General features: G+C 42.1%; 1 protein-coding gene across 1 annotated transcript in view; it reads left to right on the top strand.

Annotated features, from left to right (window-relative positions):
• Positions 1–23,252, top strand: part of OTOGL (otogelin like) — a 132,364-nt gene that overhangs the window by 28,280 nt on the left and 80,832 nt on the right. Inside the window, exons 18-25 of the mRNA XM_054987760.1 lie at positions 671–795; positions 1,326–1,535; positions 4,301–4,466; positions 5,698–5,772; positions 10,945–10,997; positions 12,954–13,116; positions 13,873–13,980; positions 17,040–17,178. Coding sequence (XP_054843735.1) covers positions 671–795; positions 1,326–1,535; positions 4,301–4,466; positions 5,698–5,772; positions 10,945–10,997; positions 12,954–13,116; positions 13,873–13,980; positions 17,040–17,178 — 1,039 coding nt within the window. The remainder of the gene's footprint in view (positions 1–670; positions 796–1,325; positions 1,536–4,300; positions 4,467–5,697; positions 5,773–10,944; positions 10,998–12,953; positions 13,117–13,872; positions 13,981–17,039; positions 17,179–23,252) is intronic.

Genomic DNA, 23,252 nt, shown 5'->3' with positions numbered 1-23,252 from the left:
TTTGAAATTGTGTATATTTCAAGTTATATAGCAGAAAAACAATAGACATGTTTCTAGCCTTAAAACTAATAGCTCATGAACATACCTGTGATTGCTGTGGGGAAAGTCTGAATGATTGCCAGCTATCAAAAAACCAGTCATGCACATCATGCGCACGATTCAGCTTTTGACATGTGGTGGCAAATGCTACTTTTTGAGTATTTGCATTGGGGCATGTTGAAACTAAAATCTTGTATGCGCCAACAGATACACAGAACTGTATGACTACAGGCTTTTCTTACAGCTATCACGCATCCAGTAAATAGGCTCTATTTGGCATCCCCCATAAAGTAAGGAGGGGATGGGGGTTGCTTACATGTCTTTGAATGAAAGCCCTACATATTAGAATAAACAAGAGTCCATTTTAGTGACAGCTGATCTGCAACGACAAAAGTCTATCAATTCATTGTCTGTTCTCAGTGTAGGCAACCTTAAATTTCTTACTCTGGAGATTAAATCTTCTATGGCTTTGGATACCAGGCAATTACTCACTAGCTCAAGCTTAGCATGGAGATGCTTGAAGTTTACTAATGAATGGACAGTGCTGTTAAGTATTCCACTTCCACATCATAGATGTTTTTTTTTTGGACAATCTGCTTCCCCTGCTTTATTGTGCTCTTTCCCCCCTCAGTTCTCCAGCAGGAATGATTGAAGGAACTCCACAGCTTCATGCCAACGCATGGAAAGTTTCTTCAGCATGCCATGTGCCTGTCAACGTCCCTGTGGTTGATCCTTGTAACATTAACCAACAAAATGGTGCTCTTTACTTTTTAGATCTTGATATCATTTTATCATTGTCACATTATTAGATCACATTATTGTTTTGATTTCTGAGCTTTATTTTTACTATCAGCTTTGGGGGTGTCAATTGTGTTCTAGACAGCGCAGTATTTTAAAATTAAAATCAAATGTCTTTCCTGTGTGTTTGTTTTTTGGCTGTCAAACTGCAGCCGACTTATGGCAACCCTGTGGGGTTTTCAAACCAAGAGGTGTTTAGAGGTGTTTTGCTGTTGCCTGCCTCTGGGCTTCCTTGGTGGTCATCCATCCAAATACTAACCAGAGATTTGATGAGGTTGCGCTTAAATCTCATTTATTTCTGTGATCATTTATTTTTATTTATTTAACGTTATGGGGGATTATGCCTGTTGAGAATCATGGGATGAGGATTGCATCCTACCTTTGCATGCCTTATGTTTTACTGTACTGTCACTTTAGAGTGGAGTAACTTATATTTTGTTTTTTAAGTGCTTTATCAACATAAAAGACCAAATACTGTTTTTCTTTAGTTGGTTATGCATCCCAGTGTGATTTGATCAATCAAGACCTCTTTGCTCCGTGTCATGACTACATCAGCCCAGAATTATACTACCAACTGTGCCGCTTTGATGCTTGCAAATGTGGGAGCACTTGTTTGTGCAATGCGCTTGCTCACTATGCCTATGTATGTCGCAAGCATGGAATTACTGTTGACTTCAGATCTCATGTCTCATACTGTGGTGAGTTACTGATCGTAGAAAACAAAAATGTTTACCAAAACCTGATCTTCTGTAAGGATGTGTGCTGCTTTCAAAAACAAACTCAGACTCTCCTTGTTTCCAGGTTTGTCTGCACTAGTATTCCTCATGCGGAACATAGGCCTTTTCTGTATGGGCAGTTTTTACCCCATTTGGCCCCATACTTCTTTGAGTTTTCTTCCGAATTCCAAATGATTAACTGTTGACCAAGAGCTAAGAGGCTAGGGTATCGCGCAACCCAAATGCACGTAGCTCTGTGACTGTAGTCACATCTTTCCAGTGCCTTTTATAGCAAAGTTGCAGCCATGCAGGACCTGGATGGATTTGTATATTGAAAATGACCTTCTGACTTGTTGGCAAAAAAAATTGGAAGGCAAAAAGACAGATAAAGACCTTTTCTTCCCCATATTACAGCAATCTTTTTTCTTTAAAAATTAATAGGCATTGGAGTGTTATACATCTGTACTCTAGCTTTAAAAGTTGCTGGAAGATCTGTTTTTATCCTAAGTTTGAACTGTTTAAAATGCTATTAGGTGTTGTTTTTTTTTAATCCTAAAGTTAAAACAATGCTGTGGCATTATTCACTGTAAATAATGATATTAGGCAATACTGACTTGCTTGTTTGCCTACCACCTCCCCCAGGCTTTTTGCTGTGTTTTTAAATTGATAGTAACATTATCACTATACGGCAGCATTGGCAGGCACCAGGAGAAACAGAGCAGGATGGCAAGCTGTTGAAATCCACGCTTTTCCCCAAACCTGTTTTGGGTCTGATCATTCCAAAAAGATTGTACCGAAGCACATGGGGGGGGGAGATCAGGGAAAACCCAGAAGGTGGGGAAATGCAGGACAATGTTATGCTGATGCCAAAATGAAAACCTCTGCCGCTTCAGTGTGGAATGTGAATCAAGAGCTCTGTGAGGAAGCAACCTGTGTCATCCATCAAGAAGCTAAAGGCTTGTTATGAGGGAATCAAAATTGACACTATAATGAATTTTAAGAACAGTTCTTACATAATTTTGGACTATTTAATTTTTTGTATTCAGGAAGCAGTATACAAAAGACATACAAACAGGTTGCTTTATGATCTACATAATGTCTGTCACAAGCGGCCTAGGTCAAGGTCCATGATCTATATTCTGTGCAGTGCCAACACACTGGTGCTCAATTCAAGTTTAAAAGTAAGACAAGAATAGCCCATCCTTTAAATCCCAGGAGAGACAAGCTTCTTTTAAAAATTATTTTCACCTTTCCTTTATTTTTTAATTCAGGAATTGGATGCTTCTTTTCAACGTTTAACGTTATCAATGTGTAGTATAAAATGATATTTTGCAGTAGGCCAAAGTTCTCTAGTTTAGGAATAGAAAAAAATGTTCTGTAGGATAAAGGAATTATTGTCTCACTTTGTGCCAGTTCATTTGACACCCGCCTCCTCCATTGTATCTAGGTGCTTTAGATAATGAGCTGCTAACTCTTACCTCCCCCAACCTGGAGCTAAAAGAAGTTCAGGTGAAGGGCAGTACCTATCCATGAAAAGACAGGGAGAGAAAAGATTAACCCTCCCCTACTAAAGTAATCTAGCACTGATGCACTATGGAAGGCTCCACCTTTGCCCCAGCAACACACAAGCTGCTTTTAAAGAAAAGTAAAGATATGTGCCCTTTTGTGCACATCTTCCACTTACCTCATTGAAGGGAGACATTGACTCAGTATGGAGATCTCCTGTCTTATTGTCTCAACTATTTTTCCTATTATTCCTATCTTACAATTTCCTTATCCCTTCCTGTTTCTGTAATATAAATAAAGGAAATATTTTTTCTTCAACAACTCAGGGCATAACTGGGTATGATGGCAACAAGAATCAATCCGGATCCTGCCATGGAGAATGGAGGGTAATTTAAAGTATAGCAATGGCAGACAGAAAGGAGTAACTGACATCCTCCTCCATCAGCTTCCCTGATTATTTTAAACCATTTTCCCCCTCAGTGTCAAGTACTCCAGTTTTGGAGATAAAACAGATGTTTAAAAAGAGCAATTTGGAGAAGAAAGAATACAAAGTGGGAGATATCAGTCCTTTCTTCCTGCCCAGCCATGCTGCACTTTAAATCTCACTTAGACACATAAACACATACACACCCCTATGGTTTTACAGGGAGATCTCTGGTGGTAGACCTGATTCTGTACATCTTTCTTCTTGTGTAATATTTAAGCCCCTTCTGCACTGGGGACATAACTCCTCACTTTCTCTGAAGTCAAGCCGAAAGGCATTGAATTGGCTTGTATGTGGCAATAAAACTCAGTATTAGAATCTTTATTTTTGATACCCAGATATTTAGTGTCCCATACAATATTCTTACCCATGCCAAAGCAAAAAGAATGAAAAGGGAACTTCCCCCTGTGCTTTCAAACCAGTGATTCAACGATTCTGTACTGGAGTTTAAAAAAAAATTAAAAAGAGGAAAGGGGTGCAAGGAGCAGAGAAGAATGGAAAGGAGGGTAGAGGGAGTGGCTGGCTAGATGAGAGAAGCCAATCACAATGCAGTGGGATGGCAGGGGGCGGAAGAGTGGAGAAGTGGGTGGAACACCAAAAATGGAATAAAGCGTATGGTAGCAAATCTGGTACAGACGGTTACGAAAAAAACACCCAGAGAAACGTGCATTCTTTATTTTGTTAAAGGGTAACAGTAAAGGGTATCTGTGCCTGTATTTTATTCCTGATAGGTTAACCATGTGTTGTTTCTCCATAGGATTAGTGTGTAGAAGTGGTATGCAGTATCACCAGTGCTCTTCCTTCTGTGAGCGCTCCTGTTCTTCCTTATCTTTTTTGGATGTTTGTGATCATGACTGTGTGGAAGGCTGTAATTGCCCAGAAGGGAAATACTTTGAAGCATCTATCAACTTTTGTGTTCCAATGTAAGCCTTTAATATAGTTAATATTCAGAAAATGTTTAGTTATTTGTTTTAATTGGTGTTAGAATTGCAAGATACACCTTAGTGTAAAGCAGGCATGTTTGCTTACTAGCCATTCTACAGATATATTCTAAATCATTGTGAGATCACAGTGTGCCACAATTAAAAATGAGTTGCACCTACCCATCTTGAGTCCTTTGTTGGAGAAAGGTGGGTTAAAAGTGTCCTAATAGTAATAAGCTTCATGATAGTCAAACTAGTGAGCCAAATGGTGTTTTAGAAAACAATATTCCACCTTTCCCCTATCATTAGTAGAAAACCTTACTTGGGGCAAATTATTTTCTCAAAACAATGCTCCATTGTACTGGGAGCATGATTAAGCCTTATCCATTGAGGATTTCCAAAAGGAAAACTTATTGGAGTTACAAATCTATGCCACTCACCATTAGAGCTGTCCCAAGACATTTTAGAACTTGCCCCCCCCCAAGAATTTCCGAATGATAGTATTTGCTGTCCTTTGAAAGTACTCCTGAGACTGGCCATCTCACTGTTCCCTGTTCTCTCTAATGACTCTGTCTCAGAGTTGTGCCAGTTGTTCATTTTATGTTATTGTAAGGGCTGAAAGAGTGCCAAGAATATAGTAAGCAATTAATAGTTAATTCTAACACAGTTGGGGAAATCAGTAGCTACATGCATAATGTAAATTATCTCCCTGAGAAGAAAACTTCCTTTTTCTAAGGCTACAACACTCAGAAACATCAAATATACAGAAATTTAAAATTATGCAGCAAGTCTTGTCTAAGGTAAAATCTGTGCTTTGAATGTTAATGATAAAGTTGGTGGTAATTTAAAAGTATACGATAAATAAAAGAGTGCATTGTCGAAGGCTTTCACGGCCGGAGAACGATGGTTGTTGTGGGTTTTCCGGGCTGTATTGCCGTGGTCTTGGCATTGTAGTTCCTGACGTTTCGCCAGCAGCTGTGGCTGGCATCTTCAGAGGTGTAGCACCAAAAGACAGAGATCTCACTGTGACACTGAGAGATCTCTGTCTTTTGGTGCTACACCTCTGAAGATGCCAGCCACAGCTGCTGGCGAAACGTCAGGAACTACAATGCCAAGACCACGGCAATACAGCCCGGAAAACCCACAACAACCATCGATAAATAAAAGCCTTGTACCATGTTCTCTCCTATGATAACTTGTATATCTAAATCCACTGGTTTTGATTTATCAGGTCTAGCTGTCGATGTTATTATAAAGGCAGAAGTTTTCAGCCCGGGGAAATGCTACCCACAGCATCAGGCTTATGGTAAGCTCCTCTATTAAAAATTCCATTTTTAAATAATGTGATATATATCAGATAATCTGCAGGCTGATTTATATATATGTCACTTCGAAGCTGCAACTTTCCATCTAAGCTCAATGGTTTCTAGAGGCGTTTTTATTTTATATAAAATAAAGAATAAAATTCTTAAACATGGCCTGAGTACTCCCTGTTGGTTTTGCATTATAGTATGCTGCATGTGACACATTTCGAATTACAACTTCTGTTGTGTTATAAGCCATTTTTCAACTGATTTCTTAACTGGATACACTGATTGGGGGCTAATTCACAAAAGATCTTCTGTGTATGACGGCTGTCACTGTATGGAGGTTATTACATGACACTTACTGGAACTGAAATTGGATTTACATTTCCGGAGGAAATGTGGACTCATTGATGCATCACTAAACGCTGCTCAGTTTGTCTGTAGGCCGGTTTGGTCATTTAGACCTCTATCTAATCTCAGTTATTAAGGAGGTTTAAGCCAATCATCCTTGGTATTATCATCTAAACTCTGAGGTGGACTGACTTCAAGCTTGCATGGATTACTACCCTTAAAAAAAAAAGAATTAGAATCCCTGACACCCCCCCCCCCATCCCCCAGATCCATCAACAGGTTTTAAATGTGCAAAGCAAGAATGTATCCTCAGGATCTCATCACAATTAATATATAGCTTATCTTTGTTAAATTATCCTGAATGTGCTCTTTTTGCTTACAAACAAACATGTCTTGCTAGATCAGACTCAGGCCCATTCAGTCCTACAGCAATCAATCAGCTGCTTATGGGAAGGCCAGAACCAGAACATGATGATGATATTTCTACTGACTTGAAGTTGTCTAAGCATGACTTATTCCTCTTGCCACAAGTCTCTTGTGTTTTCTACAGATTCCTCCAGCCAGTCAAGAATCCTGCCTCCTAGTGAAAGCAATTTAACGTTGGAGCACTGTTTGGTTTTACTCAATTAATGAATTAAACATTTTGACCCTGCCTTGTGGAAGGGCTCCTCTGTGGAAGGGCACCACTGGTGCAACATGTGGAAGGGCACCACTGGTTCTTAGAAGGGAACAGCGAACTGCCTGCTCATTGCAAGAATTTCAGCATTTATCCTCAAGTGCACATGTGATCTGAGTGCTAGGCAGACAAGGAACTGAAGCTGAGAGTGGAACAACTAGTTGTCCTGGAGAAGGATATTCTGGCAAGCAACAGGAGATGGAGTCTTGCAGCAGTTCTAGGAGATATGGTGCAAAACGATTTTTACCAGCAAATTGTTCTTTCCATCTCAGCTTTTAAATATCTTCAGGCTCTTCCCTTTTCTGAGCCTTGCCTGATAAAGGCTGTGAACAGGGGTGGTGCAAGGGTTTGCTGCGCTCACGGCCGGCCAGCCGGGCGCCCCCCTGCGTGCACGCACCGGCCTGTGTGATGACGTCATGTGTGACGTCATCACGGGAGCACGCGCGCAGCCGCTGTCCCGATCGCTGCGGCGCTCGGCCTCCGAGCTGTCCCGCTCGGTTGCCTGCGCCACCGCAGATGCCTGCCCGTGGCAGCTGCGCCCGGCCAGGGGCTTGTGCTTGCAGCGGCAGCAGCACGGGGTGGGAGGGATAGGAGGCTGCTGCTTTGCGGCGCACGCTCCCACCCCCTGCGCTGCCTCCGGCACCCTGCGCCTGAGGCTACCGCCTACCTGGCCTCAATGGGCACGCCAGCCCTGGCTGTGAAACAAACTTTGATTTTTGTATGAGTAGTAGGGAAGATCAGCTTTCTTACAGAGACAGATTCTAAAGTGTGCTACATAAACACTTTACCTTTCAGATACCTCTGGCCTGGCCCATTGGCAATATTCTGGGAAACTAGGGGAAGACCAGGAACAGCAAGAAAACTCTCGGTAGCACCGATCCCCCTCATCTCTGGAGCCCATGATTGCTTTTCAGAAGATGATGCCATTGTCTTATGTGGGCTCAAATACCAATGGCTACATTTTGTGTTCCGTGGTAAATTTGTCAGCACCCAGATGAGTACCAGTTTATCAGTAACATGTTTCAGATGCCATGTGCCAAAGAATTTGCACTGACACATCCAGAAAGCATAGCCAACATTTCAAAATGTCTGTTTTGCAAAACCATCATACATAAAAGTATCTGTGTGAATTAACTCTCAACCTTACTATATAAAAGGCTAAGCGTATTCAAGACAACTCACTTCCTACCCTGGTGCGCAACTAGAGGGCGCTGCTGTGGAGGGAAGCCCAGATGAGACAGCCAGACCTCCAGAGAGCATGCCACAGCAGGAAGCCCAGGCCAGGGCCAGGAGTGGAGCAGGCAGCAGTGCCCACCCCCGCCTTCACGCAGCTCAGATCAGGAGTAGAGCAGATGGCAATGCTCATCCCCCACCTTTACCCAGCTCAGATCAAGAGCAGAGCAGATGGCAATGTCCATCCCCTGCCTTCACTCAGTTGAGATCATGAGCGAAGCAGGGCCTTATCTCTGTTTTCCCAGGGCCTTATCTCTGATCCCAGATGGGATCAGGAGCAATGCAGGTGGCAATGTCCACTCACCCCGCCTTCACCCAGCTGGGATCAAGAGCAGAGCAGGTAGCAATGCCCACCTCTCGCCTTCACCCAATTGGGATCAGGAGCTGATCAGGTGACAATGCCTATCCCTCGTCTTCACATAGCTGGGATCAGGAGCAGAGCAGGTGGCAATGCGAACCCCCTGCCTTCACCCAGCTGGGATCAGGAGCAAAGCAGGTGGCAATGCCTGCCCCTGCCTTCACCCAGCTGGGATGAAGAGCAAAGCAGGTGGCAGTGCCCACCCCCCCACCTTCACCCAGCTGGGATCAGGAGTGGAGAAGGTGGCAATGCCCACCTGCCCTTCACCCAGCTGAGATCAGTTGGGGAGCAGGTGTCAATGCCCACCTGCCACCCTCATACAGCTGGGCTCAGGCGCAGAGCAAGTGGCAATGCCCACCCACCCTTTCTCCAGCTAGGATCAGGTGTGGAGCAGGGGGCAATACCCACCCTCTGCCTTCACTCAGCTGGGATCTGGAGTGGAGTAGGTGGTAATGCCTGCCCCCTGCCATTGCCCAGCTGGGATCAGGAGCAGAGCAGGTGGAAATGCCTGCTCCCCCCTTCACCTGGCCGAGGTCAGGAGCAGAGGAGGTGGCAATGCCTACAACCCACCATCACCCAGCTGGGATGAGTGGAGAAGATGGCAATGCCCACCCCTGCATTCACCCAGCTGGAATCAGCTATGGAGAAGGTGGCAATGCATCCCCCCACCTTCACCTGGCTGGTATCAGGAGCAGAGCAGGTGGCAATACCCGCCCACTTCACCCAGCTGGAATCAGCTGTGGAGCAGGAGGAAATGCCCACCCCCCCTTCACCTAGCTGGGATCAAAAGTGGAGCAGGTGGCAATTCCTGCTTCCCTTCACCCGGCTGAGATAAGGAGCAGAGCATGAGGCCGTGCCCATCCCCCTTCACCCAGCCTGGATCAAGTGCAGAGCAGGAGGTAATGCCCATCCCCAACTTCATCTGGCAGGGCTCTGGAATGGAGCAGGTGGCAATGCCCGCCCCCTCCACCTGGCTGGGATCAGGAGCGGAGCATGAGGCAATGCTCATTCCTGCCTTCACTTGGCCTGGATCAGGCGTGGAGCAGGAGGCAATACCCACTGTCCGTTCCACCTGCCGGAATCAGGGTCAAATCCACATTCACCCATTACCCGCATGTTTATCAGATATCTTCCGTTTGCCTCCAATCCGCGATTTTTTCCTCTTCATTCACATTCCTGCTTCCAATCCGTCTTTCTCACGTGTCCCTCCGGTCACACGGCCGCTCGAAAACTGCTTTTTTGGGCGGGACCTTTTTTCCCGCCCATTTTTTTAATTTTTTTGAGCGCACTTTTCCGTTATTTTGATCTTGCCTTATAAAGAAACATCATTGAAGATAATGATGCCTCTCTTTCCCCCACTGACAGCACTGATGGCTCTCTCCCGTTTCTTTTTTGGAAATTTGGAAGCATGTGGGAAGCTTTCATGGGCATTTCCTATGCAGGACAGTTCAGTGCCTGAATTTTACTGAAGTTTCACTTCCTTGGAGTGTCATTATTTCAATATTTCGTAATTTCGATATTACAGTAATATAAAAAAAAAACCAGTTAAAAAGGAAGTTTCGCGAGTCTGTTCTGAGGATGGATTCATCCGAAAATGATTTTTCAAACTACCGGATTTGATTCAGAAACAGCATAATCAATAAATCCAATGTTATGAAGTCAAAAACAGTCTTTTGCAGACTACGGAGCACTTGCAAGTTGAATCAGCCAATAGGAACTCTCGGAACGGCCGGAGAGACAGGAAGGGGGGTGGTTTTTTAAAAAAACCACGTAAATTGCGCATTGGCCCGTTCATGGCCACCGTGAAACTCCCGTTGAAAACCTGTGACCACATATTCGGGAGAAATGCGAATGAAATGCATCTGTTTAATGAGGTAATGTGACCGGCACTCAGGATTGCGTGGGGAATGTGGGGAACATGCGACTTAGAATGAGTAATGTGGATTTGACCCAGGTGTGGAGCAGGTGCATTGTCCCCCCCCCATTTCACCTGGCTGGAATTAGGCTCAGAGGAGGCAATGCCTATCCCTTCTTCACCCAGCGAGGATCAGGTGCAGAGCAGGTAGCAATGCCTGGAGCAGGTGCAGAGCAAGCAGCAAGGCCTGCCCCTTCACCCAGCCGGGATCAGGAGTGGAGCAGGTGGCAATGCCCACCCCCCCTTCACCCAGCTGGCATCAGGTGAGGAGTAGGAGGCAATGCCTGCCCCTCCTGCCTTCAACCGGCCAGGATCAGTGGTGGTGGAGGAGGGAATGCCTGCCTGTCCACTCTCCCCTTTCAGGAACCTGTTGTATTTTTTCCCACAACACACTTTGTTGCTAGTTTGATATCTGAAGTAGATCAACTAGTATTAGAAACACTTTTAAATGACTGAATGCATTTGATCTTCATAGCTTAATGATTTTACTGAATTGCATTTAGTTGTAGTTTATGGACATTTTTGAAACCTTAATGTATGCAGTAAATACTTGCATTATTTTTTACCTGTAGATTAAAGTTGTGAACTTTTAAAATATTAAATTGTTTAAAATGTCTGTTTCTATATACCCTGACTAGCCATTGTCTGAATGGAACAATGAAATGCACTGAAGCTGCTGCAGTTCCTGCAGGTAAATCTCTTGGGTACTCTGGATGAAGAGTTTGGTCATCTTTTTTTTTTGTTGAGTCTGGTATCACAAGTTCCGAGGAGGAGTACTGAATGTGGACATGATTTCAGATCCCTACCTACCCATGACTTTTCTGTGTTGATTTTCATCCTCATTCCCCTTAGTATTGATTATAATAATAACAACAACATTTGATTTATATACTGCCATTCAGGACAACTTAATACCCACTCAGAGCAGTTTACAAATTATGTTATTATTATCCCCACAACAAACACCCTGTGAGGTGGGTGGGGCTGAGAGAGCTCCAGGAAGCTGTGACTGACCCAAGGTCACCCAGTTGGCTTCAAGTGGAGGTGTGGGGATTCAGACCCAGTTCTCCAGATTAGAGTCCCACTCTTTACTACTATACCAAACTGGCTCTCCAAAACACTTTATTGAGCACTTTAAACAGCACTTTATTGAGAGGAATAAATTGTGTGCCACTTGAAAGGGAGTAGTTGGGATTTTTGATTTTGCTTTAATATTTTATTTCCTATAACTAGCAAGAGAGCCGTTTAAAAAAAAACAGGCCCTAGAAAAACCAGGAGTGGTGGTGGTGCCGTGGCGCCCTCTGGAGGGACGGCCCGGCTTGTTTCACTGTCCTGCAGCAGTGGCACCCTCCGGAGTGCTAGGCTGGCTTGCCTGGCCATCCTGTGGCAGTGGCACCATCCAAAGCGAAGGGCCAGCTTGCCTGGCCCTCCCGCCACCATGCCACCCTCCAGAAGGATGGCCCAGCTTGCCTGGCTCTCCTGCGGGCTGCGCCCTCTGGAGGCTGGCTTGCCTGGCCATCCTGTGGTGGCAGCACCATCCAAAGCGACGAGCCAGCTCGCCTGGCCCTCCCGCCACCATGCCACCCTTCAGAGGGATAACCCAGCTTGCCTGGCTCTCCCGCAGTGGCTGCGCCCTCTGGAGGCTGGCTTGCTTGGCCATCCTGTGGCAGTGGCACTATCCAAAGTGACGAGTCAGCTCGCCTGGCTCTCCCTCCACCATGGCACTGTCTAGAGGTATGGCCCAGCTTTCAGTCATCCTGCGGCGGCTGCGCCCTCTGGAGGTCATATTGGCCACTACGCGTTTTTTATCCTGGTGCTCCTGAGCAGGCACACCAGGATAATAAGTGCGTTGTCGGCAATACGGCTTGCCTTTTATGTAGAAAGATAAACTTAGCACCATAACCTCAGGGTAAATTCCCCCAGGTGTACTGAGATTAAGTACATGAAAGATTATTGACTTGGAGATTGGCTGTACAGGTATAACATTTTTCTAAAACTTGAGGGGGGGACTCCAAAAAATGTAGCAGCACAGACATGACCAAACACATCAAGTTCCCTAATACCCAAGGCCTTGCAAGAACACCTCATGAGTTCTTGATTGCCATTTTTGGTTTCCAAAGCAACCCCGCACAATAAGGAGTTCCCCACCATTGTGAGGGGTTGCTTTGCTAAACTAGCAGACACAATGAGAAGCAGGTGGCAGGGAGTGGAGATGGAGCTGTGGATACAAAACAATGAGAAATAAAGCAGATCTGAAGCAAGAGGGTGGGACACTGCTTGGGGAGGGAGTAAATGGGATTTCCTTTCCTTACCTTGGTCATCGATATTTTTGAGAAATTGAAACAAATGTAATCAGTATGTACTGTATAGTGGATAGCATGTTAGACTAGGACCTGGGAGAACTGAGTGCTGATCTTCACTCACCATGAAACTCCCTGGATGACCTTGATCACTCGGTCTCATCCTACCTCACAGGGTTGTTGTGAGAATAAAGTGTATAAAATTAGGAGAGAAGAGCACCATGTATGCTGCCCAGAGTATTTTGGAGGAAATGCAGGGGAAGATGTACTAAAGTATAAAGAAGTGCTTTTCAGGCTCAGTCATTTCAAGCGAAAATTAAGCACATGCTGGCATTTTATATCTGAAGTTCACGCATGCCCTGAAGAAAAAATCTACTACGACTGCCGATCTCATGTTCCTGGCTTGCCATCAGCTGGAGTGAATTGTGAGCTATCTTGTGCAAACCTTGCCATGAACTTTACCTGTACACCCTCGCCACCCTGTGTGAGCGGTTGCGTCTGCCCCCCTGGGTAAGTGCCTCCAAGACGAAGAGGACTGGACAGGTCTAAAAATTGTACTGATGGATTTAATAATTGTATTCTTCTGTGCATAACACCGGGCTAGATCCTAGGAATCCTTCCTCCAGAGCAAGGAACTTACTGCTGTCTCAGGAAGCATCACTCAAGGGAAGGCTTCTTGTGCTGAAGGAAATGTTCAGCTGCGAGCAGGAAGTATTAATTAGGATCTAACGTAATGTTAAGTCCTCCTTCATCTTGGTGTTAAAGTCAGCCTATAAAAATCATGAACAACAGTAGTATTGGAGTGAATTCTACTATCCTGTAAGTAACTTTCCTCCAACTGTTAGAGGAAGAGCCACTTACGGTAGAGGAAGGCTACTTGGACTGGAGGAAGAGTTCAAACCAACAGGAAATGTGGGGTAGACATATTTTAACGAGTAAATGAATAAATTATTAAATGTTGTTCATTGAAGTGGTAGGAAAGGGATTATGATCCACCCTTGTTCAGATTTCTAGCCATAATAATAATCTTCATGGAAATGAGATGATATACGCAAATGTCACTGTGTTCTTTTTGTTACATTGTAGAACAGTTAATATAAAACCATCACTGATGGATTATATGAAATACTGATAAGTTTAGTCTTTTCTGCGATTCATACAACCACTAGCAGAGGCTGGGCTAATCTGTGCTGCTGCTTTGACTGAAAAGATAGTTGTGAATCCGTATGTAGTTTTTTGTCTTAATTTAATGTTGTTGTTTTGAAGGATGGCAGAACATAAAGGAAAATGCTATGTCCCGGATAGCTGTCCATGTACCTGGAAAGATTGGGAATATATGTCTGGAGAAATGATAGCTACACCTTGTTATACATGGTGAGTAATTGTTACTTCATTACCAAAGTATCAGTTTTTAATAACAGAATTATTTTTTTGAATTAAATATTATGGGATCGCACAGTTTTCAGTGATTGATGTAATGTGATGATAATTAAATATGAAAGAAGCTCTAGTAACAAATGAAAACAAGTTTGAAAATGGAAGAAAACAGTATATCAAATGATGCTGCAGGTCCTGCATTCTGCCCATGGTTCTCAAGGCTGTGCATTGATATAGATGTAGGTCAAATAGCAAAGCCAAGTGTGGTGTAGTGGTTAGAGTGTCCTACTAGGATTGGGATGCATGTTCGATTCCCTATTCTGCCATGGAAGCTTGCTAGGTGACCTTGGGTCACTCACACACACTCAGCATAACTTGCCTCACATAAGAATAAAATGGAAAAGAGGAGAATAATATAAGAAGCTTTGAGAGAAAGGCAGAGTATTGAAGTAAGTAATTAAAAAGGTGCAGGTGCTACTTTTAATGAAGTTTGTGCATGGAGATGAAATTATAATTTGCTTACCAAAGTCTAGTTACTCTTTATAATGAAATGACACTCTCAAGTATGGTAGTATGACAGTGAAGCAAATAATTTTGATATGCCACAGTTTTTAAAATTGTAAAATACAATATTGGCAGTTTGGATTTAGGTAATTTACACCTCTGTAAGGGCTCAACTAAATGAGGTGAATATCACATATCTTGTTTGGTCCATAAAATGCAAGCTGCAGGCTCAGGCAGTCTCAGTTTGCATCTGGGTTGTGCAGAGGAGAGTGGCCTTCTTACCGCCCCTTTGATTTTGCTATTTGAAACCAGACTTCTTGCTTTGATGTTAGCATTTTAAAGAAGAAAAAGTGTGCCCTTTAAAAACAATAATTTTCCTATGGTATTTACTGAAATGCAATACTAGGCGTTTTTATCCAGTTATGCCAGACACTAACACACACAAAAGAGGGGTTGTTTTAAATTTGCAAACAAGTTGCAGTGTTGTCCATTATATATTATTATTGTTGTTGTTTATTTATAGTCTACCTTTCTCACTGAGATCCAAGGTGGATTATATACTACAAGTGAATACAATATAATCAATAGCTAGGACATTCACAGCACAAATACAATATGGCCAACAGTTGGAACATTCAACGAAAACAGATATAATTAGAAGTGTGAACCAAAAACACTATTTTTTTTAACCGAATCTGAGGAAAAAAATGGAATTCCCTGAACTGATTCTCTAATTTGGTTCAGCTATTTCCCAAAAATTGGCCATTATTTTCTATGGGAAAATCACTCTTGGGGCTATCTAATAGGCTGGAGGTTTGGCAGGAACCTACTTCTGATTGTCCTCTAACTACTCCCCCATCTTTATGAATATTAAATCCCAGGAGCCAATTTTACGCCACCCCCCAAGAAGGTATCCCCACCCACTCTCAATTATTCCCTATGGGGAAAAATATCTGGGGATTATCCAGGGGGCTGTTCATGGCATTTTTCAGGAAAACTCCACCAAATTTTAAGGCGTTATACTCCTGACTGTTCTCTAAAGACCCCCCCCCCCCCAAGTTTCAGGAAGATTGGACCTCAAGGGCCGATTCTGTGGGCCCCTGAACAAAGTGCTCCCAGCCATTCCAGTGTTTGCTAAGGGAAAAAGTCAAACCTGACACCCATTGTAGAAACACGCTGTGGTAAGGCTGCCATGGCCAAGGCACACTCCCAAATGCAACCTGAGCTCATCCCAGAGAAAGCCAAATAGAACCAAACTGAAGCACAGGAATGGAATCCCCCTGGAACCAAAGCGAAGCAAGAGGACCAACATTACACTACAGCATCATACACACTCCACTCAAACCAAACTGAAGCAAGCGAATGACTTGTGCTTGTGCCTGGGTACCGCTTGGTTCTGTTCTATGGTGTTTCCCAATGGCTGAACCCAATACCTGGGTAAAATCAGTACAGGCACAGACTTTAGTTCTTATGCTTTTCACAGATACTTAAATTCTTATATTTAGAGGCTTATGTTCCCATGTTTTCCCTAAACACTTTAGTACACTTTCTTTTAGTATTCTCTTTCTCTTTTGAGTTTAAGAATGCCGGTACTCACTTTCTAGTACCCCAAACCGCTTTTCTTCAAACACCAGTGCTTTCCTTCAGGAGTTGTTGTTGTTGTTGTTAACTGACGCTTAAGGTCTCTGAAAACAGTTTACAACCACACCCGGCCAAGGATCTCTCTATTCTCCAGAGCTACCTCCTTGTTTAACTGGGTAGAGAAAGCCTCCTCTCCTAAGAAAATCTATCCCCTTTCTTTGGCCCGAATGGGAGTCTGCACCTATTCCCAAACTTCCTTCCCAGTTCTTCTGTGGGTGTTAAACTGCTCTCAGTTAGGACTCCATCTCCCAACTGTTCACACTCGAGTCCTCTTAGCCAGGGCTGAAAAACAGACCCTCCTCTTTCCAGCTCATGCTACCCAATCAAATTCCTTGGAGCAGCCTGTGTCGGCGAGTGATTAACCCTTAATAGTCCTTCAGCTATTTGTACAGCACTTCCAGGCTTTTAAAAAATGCAGTCCATCACAGAGGTTCATCTTACATTCTTTTGAGTAAATATGATTTAAAATGCTAGTAACAAAGGAGATCAGTTATGAAAAGTAAAACTGAATGGCAGCTGAATGGTTACAGTCCCTCTCCCTTCCTTGTATGTCCTCGAGGCAAACAGAGGCTGCATGAGACTGCAATTGTGCATTTTATGGGTGGAATGAAATGTGTGATTTTTTTCTCATTTGTTTCAGCCCTAAGTGTAGCATGTACTGTGTAGCATGGCATATACTGTTTGCAGTATTTAGCCTTCATAATATAAATCTACTCTCATTGTATACTATAATGCATGGAGAATACTTGGGAAATTTCATACTTATATTAAGACTATGGAAACAGAATTGTTTTAAAATAATTAAAATGCTTTATTGTGTTTTGTGGAAATACGGATGTATCTTGGTTTCGAGCTCACAATAGCTTTCCAATCAAAAGTTCTAGAATAATTTTAATTTTTTCCCCTCACAGTGTTTGTCGACGTGGGATATTTAATTGCACTTATTATCCTTGTCCTGCTGTATGTACAGTCTATGGGGACCGGCATTATTATACCTTTGATGGACTAGAATATGATTTTGTCAGTGATTGCCAGGTTTATTTGGTAAAGGTAAGAAGACTTTTTTGATTTCTTAACATGCACATAATTGCACTGATGATGACAAACACTGAGTGTCAGCTCAGCATCTGTAAGAAGGCACAATGGCGGAAAGTGGGTTATGGCTGCACCTTCCAGATGCAGCTGACTGGAATCTGTTGCACTGACAAATTAGGCTTCCCCGCTCCCCGCTCTAGTTACGGAGGAGAAAGGGGAAAAGAAGGCAGTGGCATGGATTCTATTTCTGCCTTCCACTTTTTGAGTGCTGTCCTCTGTTGCAAAGTGCATTCCTCTGGCACTAGGTGCTTTCTGCTCATGCCAGACACTGGTCTTGAATGAGTGAAAAGCACTTAGTACCCAAGAAATGCACTCAGCAACAACAGAAGACAGTGCTGCACCAGCAGAAGAAAGGTGTAGGAGCCAAATAATTGAGAACACTGTCTTCCTCCTTTCCTTAGTCTTGGGTATGGCTGTACAAAGCAAGAGATTTTCCTGTATTTTGGGGAGCGCAGGTGAATGTTCATACATAGTGATAGTTCTTGCCTATGTGCAAGAATAAACAACTATAGAATGGACACATACTTGTGTATATATACAAATATTTGTATATGCACAAGAATTCTTATCAGAACCTTCCTGTGATTCCTCTACTTCTTAATCAGAAGACATCCACATGATCAGTTCTTTCCACTTTGGGATGACGTTTACCTTCGGTACATACTAGTTTCCCATGGTACAATGTCAGCTGAAAGCATCCAACTTGGATGAACTAAGTAGTGTTCTCCATTTGCAAAAGCATGGCTGTGTTCACCATGTGCTGTGAGCCTTTTTAGGAAAGGCCTTGTTTTAGACAAAAACTGCCACATTTCATTTTGAACTCAGTCTTCATTGTAAAAGAAGATTTTTAAGAATTCTGAATCAGAATGTTATCTTTTTGATGAAGATATTGGGATTTTGGTGAGCATGGTATGTTTGATATTTTGTCTTACTTTTAATGCCATCTTACTTTGGATTGTAAATCAGTTTTATTTTTAAATTATAAATAAACAAGTAGGAAGGCTGCAAGGATTTCAGGAAGGTAGTTCATTTCCCTCTATATCCCCTTCCCTCCATTATTTAGGTTGAGAGTGTATGACTGGTCTAGGGTCACCCAGCAAGCTTCCATGTCTGAGCGGGGATTTGAACCTGGGTCTCCCAGATCCTAGTCTGACACACTGGCTTTTGTGGGGTGGCTGCTGTTGAACAGTAGTGAGTAGGTAGGCCTGTGTGAGCTGTGCAAGTTATACAGTAGCAAGTTGCTGGTGGATCTGGCCCAGATGAGTCTTCCCTGAAAGGCCCATAAAGGCCTGGAAGGGCCATACTCCTTTCTCATGCTCCTTCAGCAGAAACCAAGACTGGAAAGCTGGCAATATTGGGGTTGCCTAGCAACAGCTACTGAGGGCATTAGTTTGCTAAAGCTAGAGGTGCTGCTTCTGTCATTTGGGGGAGTTTAACCTCCAATTAAATTTTTTTTTTATTTTTCTGCTAACCTGAGGTTTTTTTCAGGTTTGTGGGAAAAGGTCTATCTGTCTATGGCCCCTGTTTCCATATTTAAATATCAGCAGATGAGATCATGTTGAGAATCAGATATATTAATGATAAGATTCACTTGGACAGCCTAAAAAGCTCTTCTATGTACTTTACAAATTTAAACTCGTTTTAAAGTAGGCTGAATCCTGTGGACCTGCAGAAACTGTAGCTTCTAGATTACTGACAGCTAAGAAATCTCAAATATACATTCTTACAGAGCCATAATTTCCTGAGATCCTTAGATACAAGCCTTAGCAATTCTACTGCTTTTAGATGTAACCTTTGCTGTTTAAGATAAGAGTATGAACATAAGAATAAGAAAGCATATGAATGACTTTCCATTCTTGCCTAGGCTTTTGCATTCATACATCTTAGTAAATTCATGTGATATGCCTCAGTAGTACATATTAAGCTACCTGTTCTGCTGGGGGCATTTGGAGTTCTAAAGTTCAGGAGAGAAGTTGGCATTCACAAAAACAAGAGCTGTGGCACATTGCCTACACCGCTTTCATCCAACAAGCAAGACGACACAAGTGATGAAAACATTGCCTGTGTAGATTCATGATATTAGAACTAGCCTGGTAATTTTCTAGACAGGTGCAATGCTAGCCCTACCGAAAAGCCTTTTTAGACTTTGGCTTTTTTCAAAGGAGCCTGATATGCTATTTCACAATAGCCAATTTGTTCTTAGCATTTGGATTGCTCAGAACTGTTGAAGGATTTTCCTGGCTCTACAGGAACAAAGTTGACTATAGTCTAGACTAGGGATTCTCCGGCTATGTCATAGTGCACTTTCTTGGCAGAGCTGGTAGTTGATCTGAGAAGGCAGTACTCAGAAAAGCGAACCATCAAAGATGTCTTCAAAGGCAGGCCCATGTTGTGCATGCTACAGTAGTTCAATCTGGAAATGACAGTAGAATGAATTGGTGTTTATGTTTGCAGTGTCTAAAAAAGGGACCGATTTATGAACAAAGTGCAATTGAAAGAAAGTGCTCCTAATAATGGTGCTAACTTATGTGTCTACAAGGCCAAGTCTGAGAACACCACCAAGTTATTAACTTGAGCTCAACATCAACCAAACACTCAGCATTTTATACGAGTATCACTTTTCTCTTTTCTGAATTAAGTTTCAGTTTGTTTACTCTGAGCTGCTTGACTACAGCCTCAAGACACTGTTCCAGGACTTTCACAGCTCCATTTGGAGTTTTAGATAGAGAGATGTAAAGTTGAGTGTCATTTGCATATTGATCACAGTCTACTCCTTTGCTTCTGATGATCTCAGTGAAAGGCTTAGCGTAAGAGCATTGGGAATAAAATGGACCCTTGGGATATCCCATATATTAGGTCCCAAATAGCTGATACTGCCTTTCTTATGGAAACTCTGCTTCCGGCCAGTGCTTTTTTCCTAAAAAAAGAGGTGCCAGACTGATGATGTTCTCCCCTCTCAGCCCAAGTCTCAAATGCCTAAGAGGTGCTAGTACTCTGTACCAGTGCGTATCCCTTTTAAAAAGCCCTGCTTCCTGCCAACAAGAAAAGAATGAAACCAACAAAGGGCTGCTTCTTTTATCCCAACATTGACAGTAGTTGATCCACCAGAATATCATAATAAACAGTATCAAATGCTTGATAGATTGAATAGATCTGATAGATCAGATCTATTCAATGGATTACCCTTATCCAATTATAGCTAGAGATCATCCTCCAAGCACACGCCATCTCTGCTTTTCATCTGAATGTATGGGAACAATTGAAGTGGTCAGTCAATTTAGATTAGTAATGGATTGGATAGAATGAACACACAGTAACTTAATCTGGATGAAATTTGATACACCAGGGCATAACAGAGGGTTCTGCTGAAGAAACTACAATTGCTCCAGAATGCAGCTGCTACAAAATTAACAGAGGCAAGCAGTAAATATAACTCCAATTTTTGAACAATTGCACCACTTCTGGTCATCATCCTGCTACTTTAATTTTTTTTTAAAAGCTTGAAACAGTCGGTCAGGGTGTGTGTGTCTAATAACATAAGGACTACCTCTTTCAATTTGTACCTCCAGCCACTAGGATCATTATCTAATATGCCGCTTTGTGTGCTCCCTCTATCGAGGTTTAGTTGGGTTGCCAAATGGGACCTTCTCTGTGCTGGCACTGGACTGCCTTCTTTTTTTTTTTTTTTGAAAAATTTTTTTATTGGGTTAGAGCATTATTATTTTTACATTACATTCAATTTTCCCCTAATTTTTCGTTTCTAACCCCCTCCCTTTCCCCCCCTTTTGTTGACTTCCAACAGCTTTCCCACCCTCTGTCCCTTTTCCCTTACTTCTATAAAATTCATCTGTCTAAAACAAATATACATTCTCCATTATATTAAGCAGTACATCTTTAACTCCTTTACTTATTATACACCCAAACCGTACGTCTTTAGATAACCAATTTATCCCATTTTCCAGTTTTGAATATTTCTATATATCATAAACCTATACATCATAAACCATAAAAATTTCCCACATTTAAATCAAACAATTTGATTTATTCTCTATATATTACTCATTTCATCTTTTTATGGTAATTCTATCTAACTTATCACATAATCAATCAATTTAACTCTTCTATGCATTCAGTTTGGTGCATCTAAATCTTATCAGATAAAGAAAATATTGTTAGTTACTCAATCCTCATGTTTAAACCTTATCATTAATTATTCTCTATCAGTATTCTATCACTTAATCTTTACATATCTATATATATCTCGATCAATTAATCTAACTGCTTATAAATTCACATTTCTCTTCCTCCCCCGGTAAAGTCACCCCTCTCTTTTATACTTTTATTATACTTCAGTAGTTCTCAAACTGCCACAGTTTTCCTCCCACCTCCCATTTCTTCTCCAGATATTGTTTCAGCTTCTCCCAGTCTGTGTTAAACTGCCCTGAGTCCAGATCTCTCAGTTTTCTTGTCATCTTGTCCATTTCAGCCATGTACAGCAATTTGTAGATCCAATCTTCAATAGTTGGCACTTCTTGTACTTTCCATTTCTGCGCATACAAAAGTCTAGCTGCTGCAGTCATATAAAATATCATCGTCCTATGATGGGCTGGAATTCCCTCCATTCCCAAGTTTAGCAGCAGGAGTTCTGGGTTCTTATTTATTTGAAACTGTAAAATTTCACTCATTTCTCTTATTATTTCCCCCCAGAACTGCCTAGCTACCTCACACGACCACCACATATGATAGAGGGAGCCCTCATGTTTCTTACATTTCCAGCATTTGTTAGATGTATTCAAATTCCCTAGCGCAATCTTCTTTGGTGTCATGTACCAACGATAGATCATTTTGAAAATGTTCTCTTTAATATTAATACATGTCGTTGTCTTCATTGTAGTTTTCCACAAGTATTCCCATGCCTCCATTGTTATTTCTTTATTAAAGTTTATAGCCCATTTCACCATCTGTGTTTTAACTATCTCATCCTCAGTATACCATTTCAACAGTACTTGATATACCTTGGATATTCTTTTCTTGTCTTCTTTAAGAAGGGTCTGCTCTAGTTCCGAGTTCTCTGTTCGTATGCCCCCTTTTGCAAAGTCCGAGTTGTATAAGTCTCTAATCTGTCTATACTGAAACCAATCATAGTTAGGTGATAGTTCCTCTTGCGTCTTTATTCTAAGTTTAGATACTTCAATCTTAGTTATTTCTTTGTACGTTAAACATTGTTGTTCATTATCCACAGCTCTCGGATCTATCACCTCATATGGAACCACCCACAAGGGTGTTCCTTCTTGTAGGTAAGTTCTGTACTTCTTCCAGATTGTATATAGACTTCTCCTTACAAAATGATGCAGGAACATCGAGTTGACCTTTACTTTGTCATGCCATAGGTATGCGTGCCATCCAAAAATTTTTTTATATCCCTCTAGGGCTAATAGTTTCTTATTCTTTAATGTCATCCAGTCTTTTAGCCAAACTAGGCAGATTGCATCATGGTAAAGTCTCAGATTGGGCAGTTGCATTCCGCCTCTCTTCTTTGCATCTTGTAGAACTTTTACTTTCACTCGAGGCTTCTTGCCTGCCCAAACAAAATCTGATATTTTCCTCTGCCATTTTTCAAATTGTTTAGAGTCTCTGATGATTGGTATTGTCTGTAACAAAAACATTACTCTTGGTAACACGTTCATCTTAACTGCTGCAATCCTGCCCAACCATGACAAATTCAGTCTATTCCACTTGATCAAGTCTCTCTCTATCTGAGTCCATAATTTTTCATAATTATTCTTGAACAAATCTATATTTTTTGCAGTCAGCTCAACTCCCAAATATTTCACTTTACTAGTTACTTCACAGTCCGTTGTTTCCATTAACAATTGTTGTTTCTGCTTAGTCATGTTTTTACATAGTATCTTTGACTTCTTTTTGTTAATGAAGAAACCTGCCAAATCACCAAACTCCTTGATCTTATCTATCACTTTTGGCATGTTCTCCAATGGATCTTCTACAATTAACATTATGTCATCTGCAAA

The sequence above is a fragment of the Eublepharis macularius genome, chromosome 9 (assembly GCF_028583425.1).
Source record: "Eublepharis macularius isolate TG4126 chromosome 9, MPM_Emac_v1.0, whole genome shotgun sequence".
Taxonomy (NCBI): domain Eukaryota; kingdom Metazoa; phylum Chordata; class Lepidosauria; order Squamata; family Eublepharidae; genus Eublepharis; species Eublepharis macularius.
The sequence above is the reverse complement of the archived record's forward strand: the minus strand, read 5'-3'. Positions and strand labels throughout refer to the sequence as shown.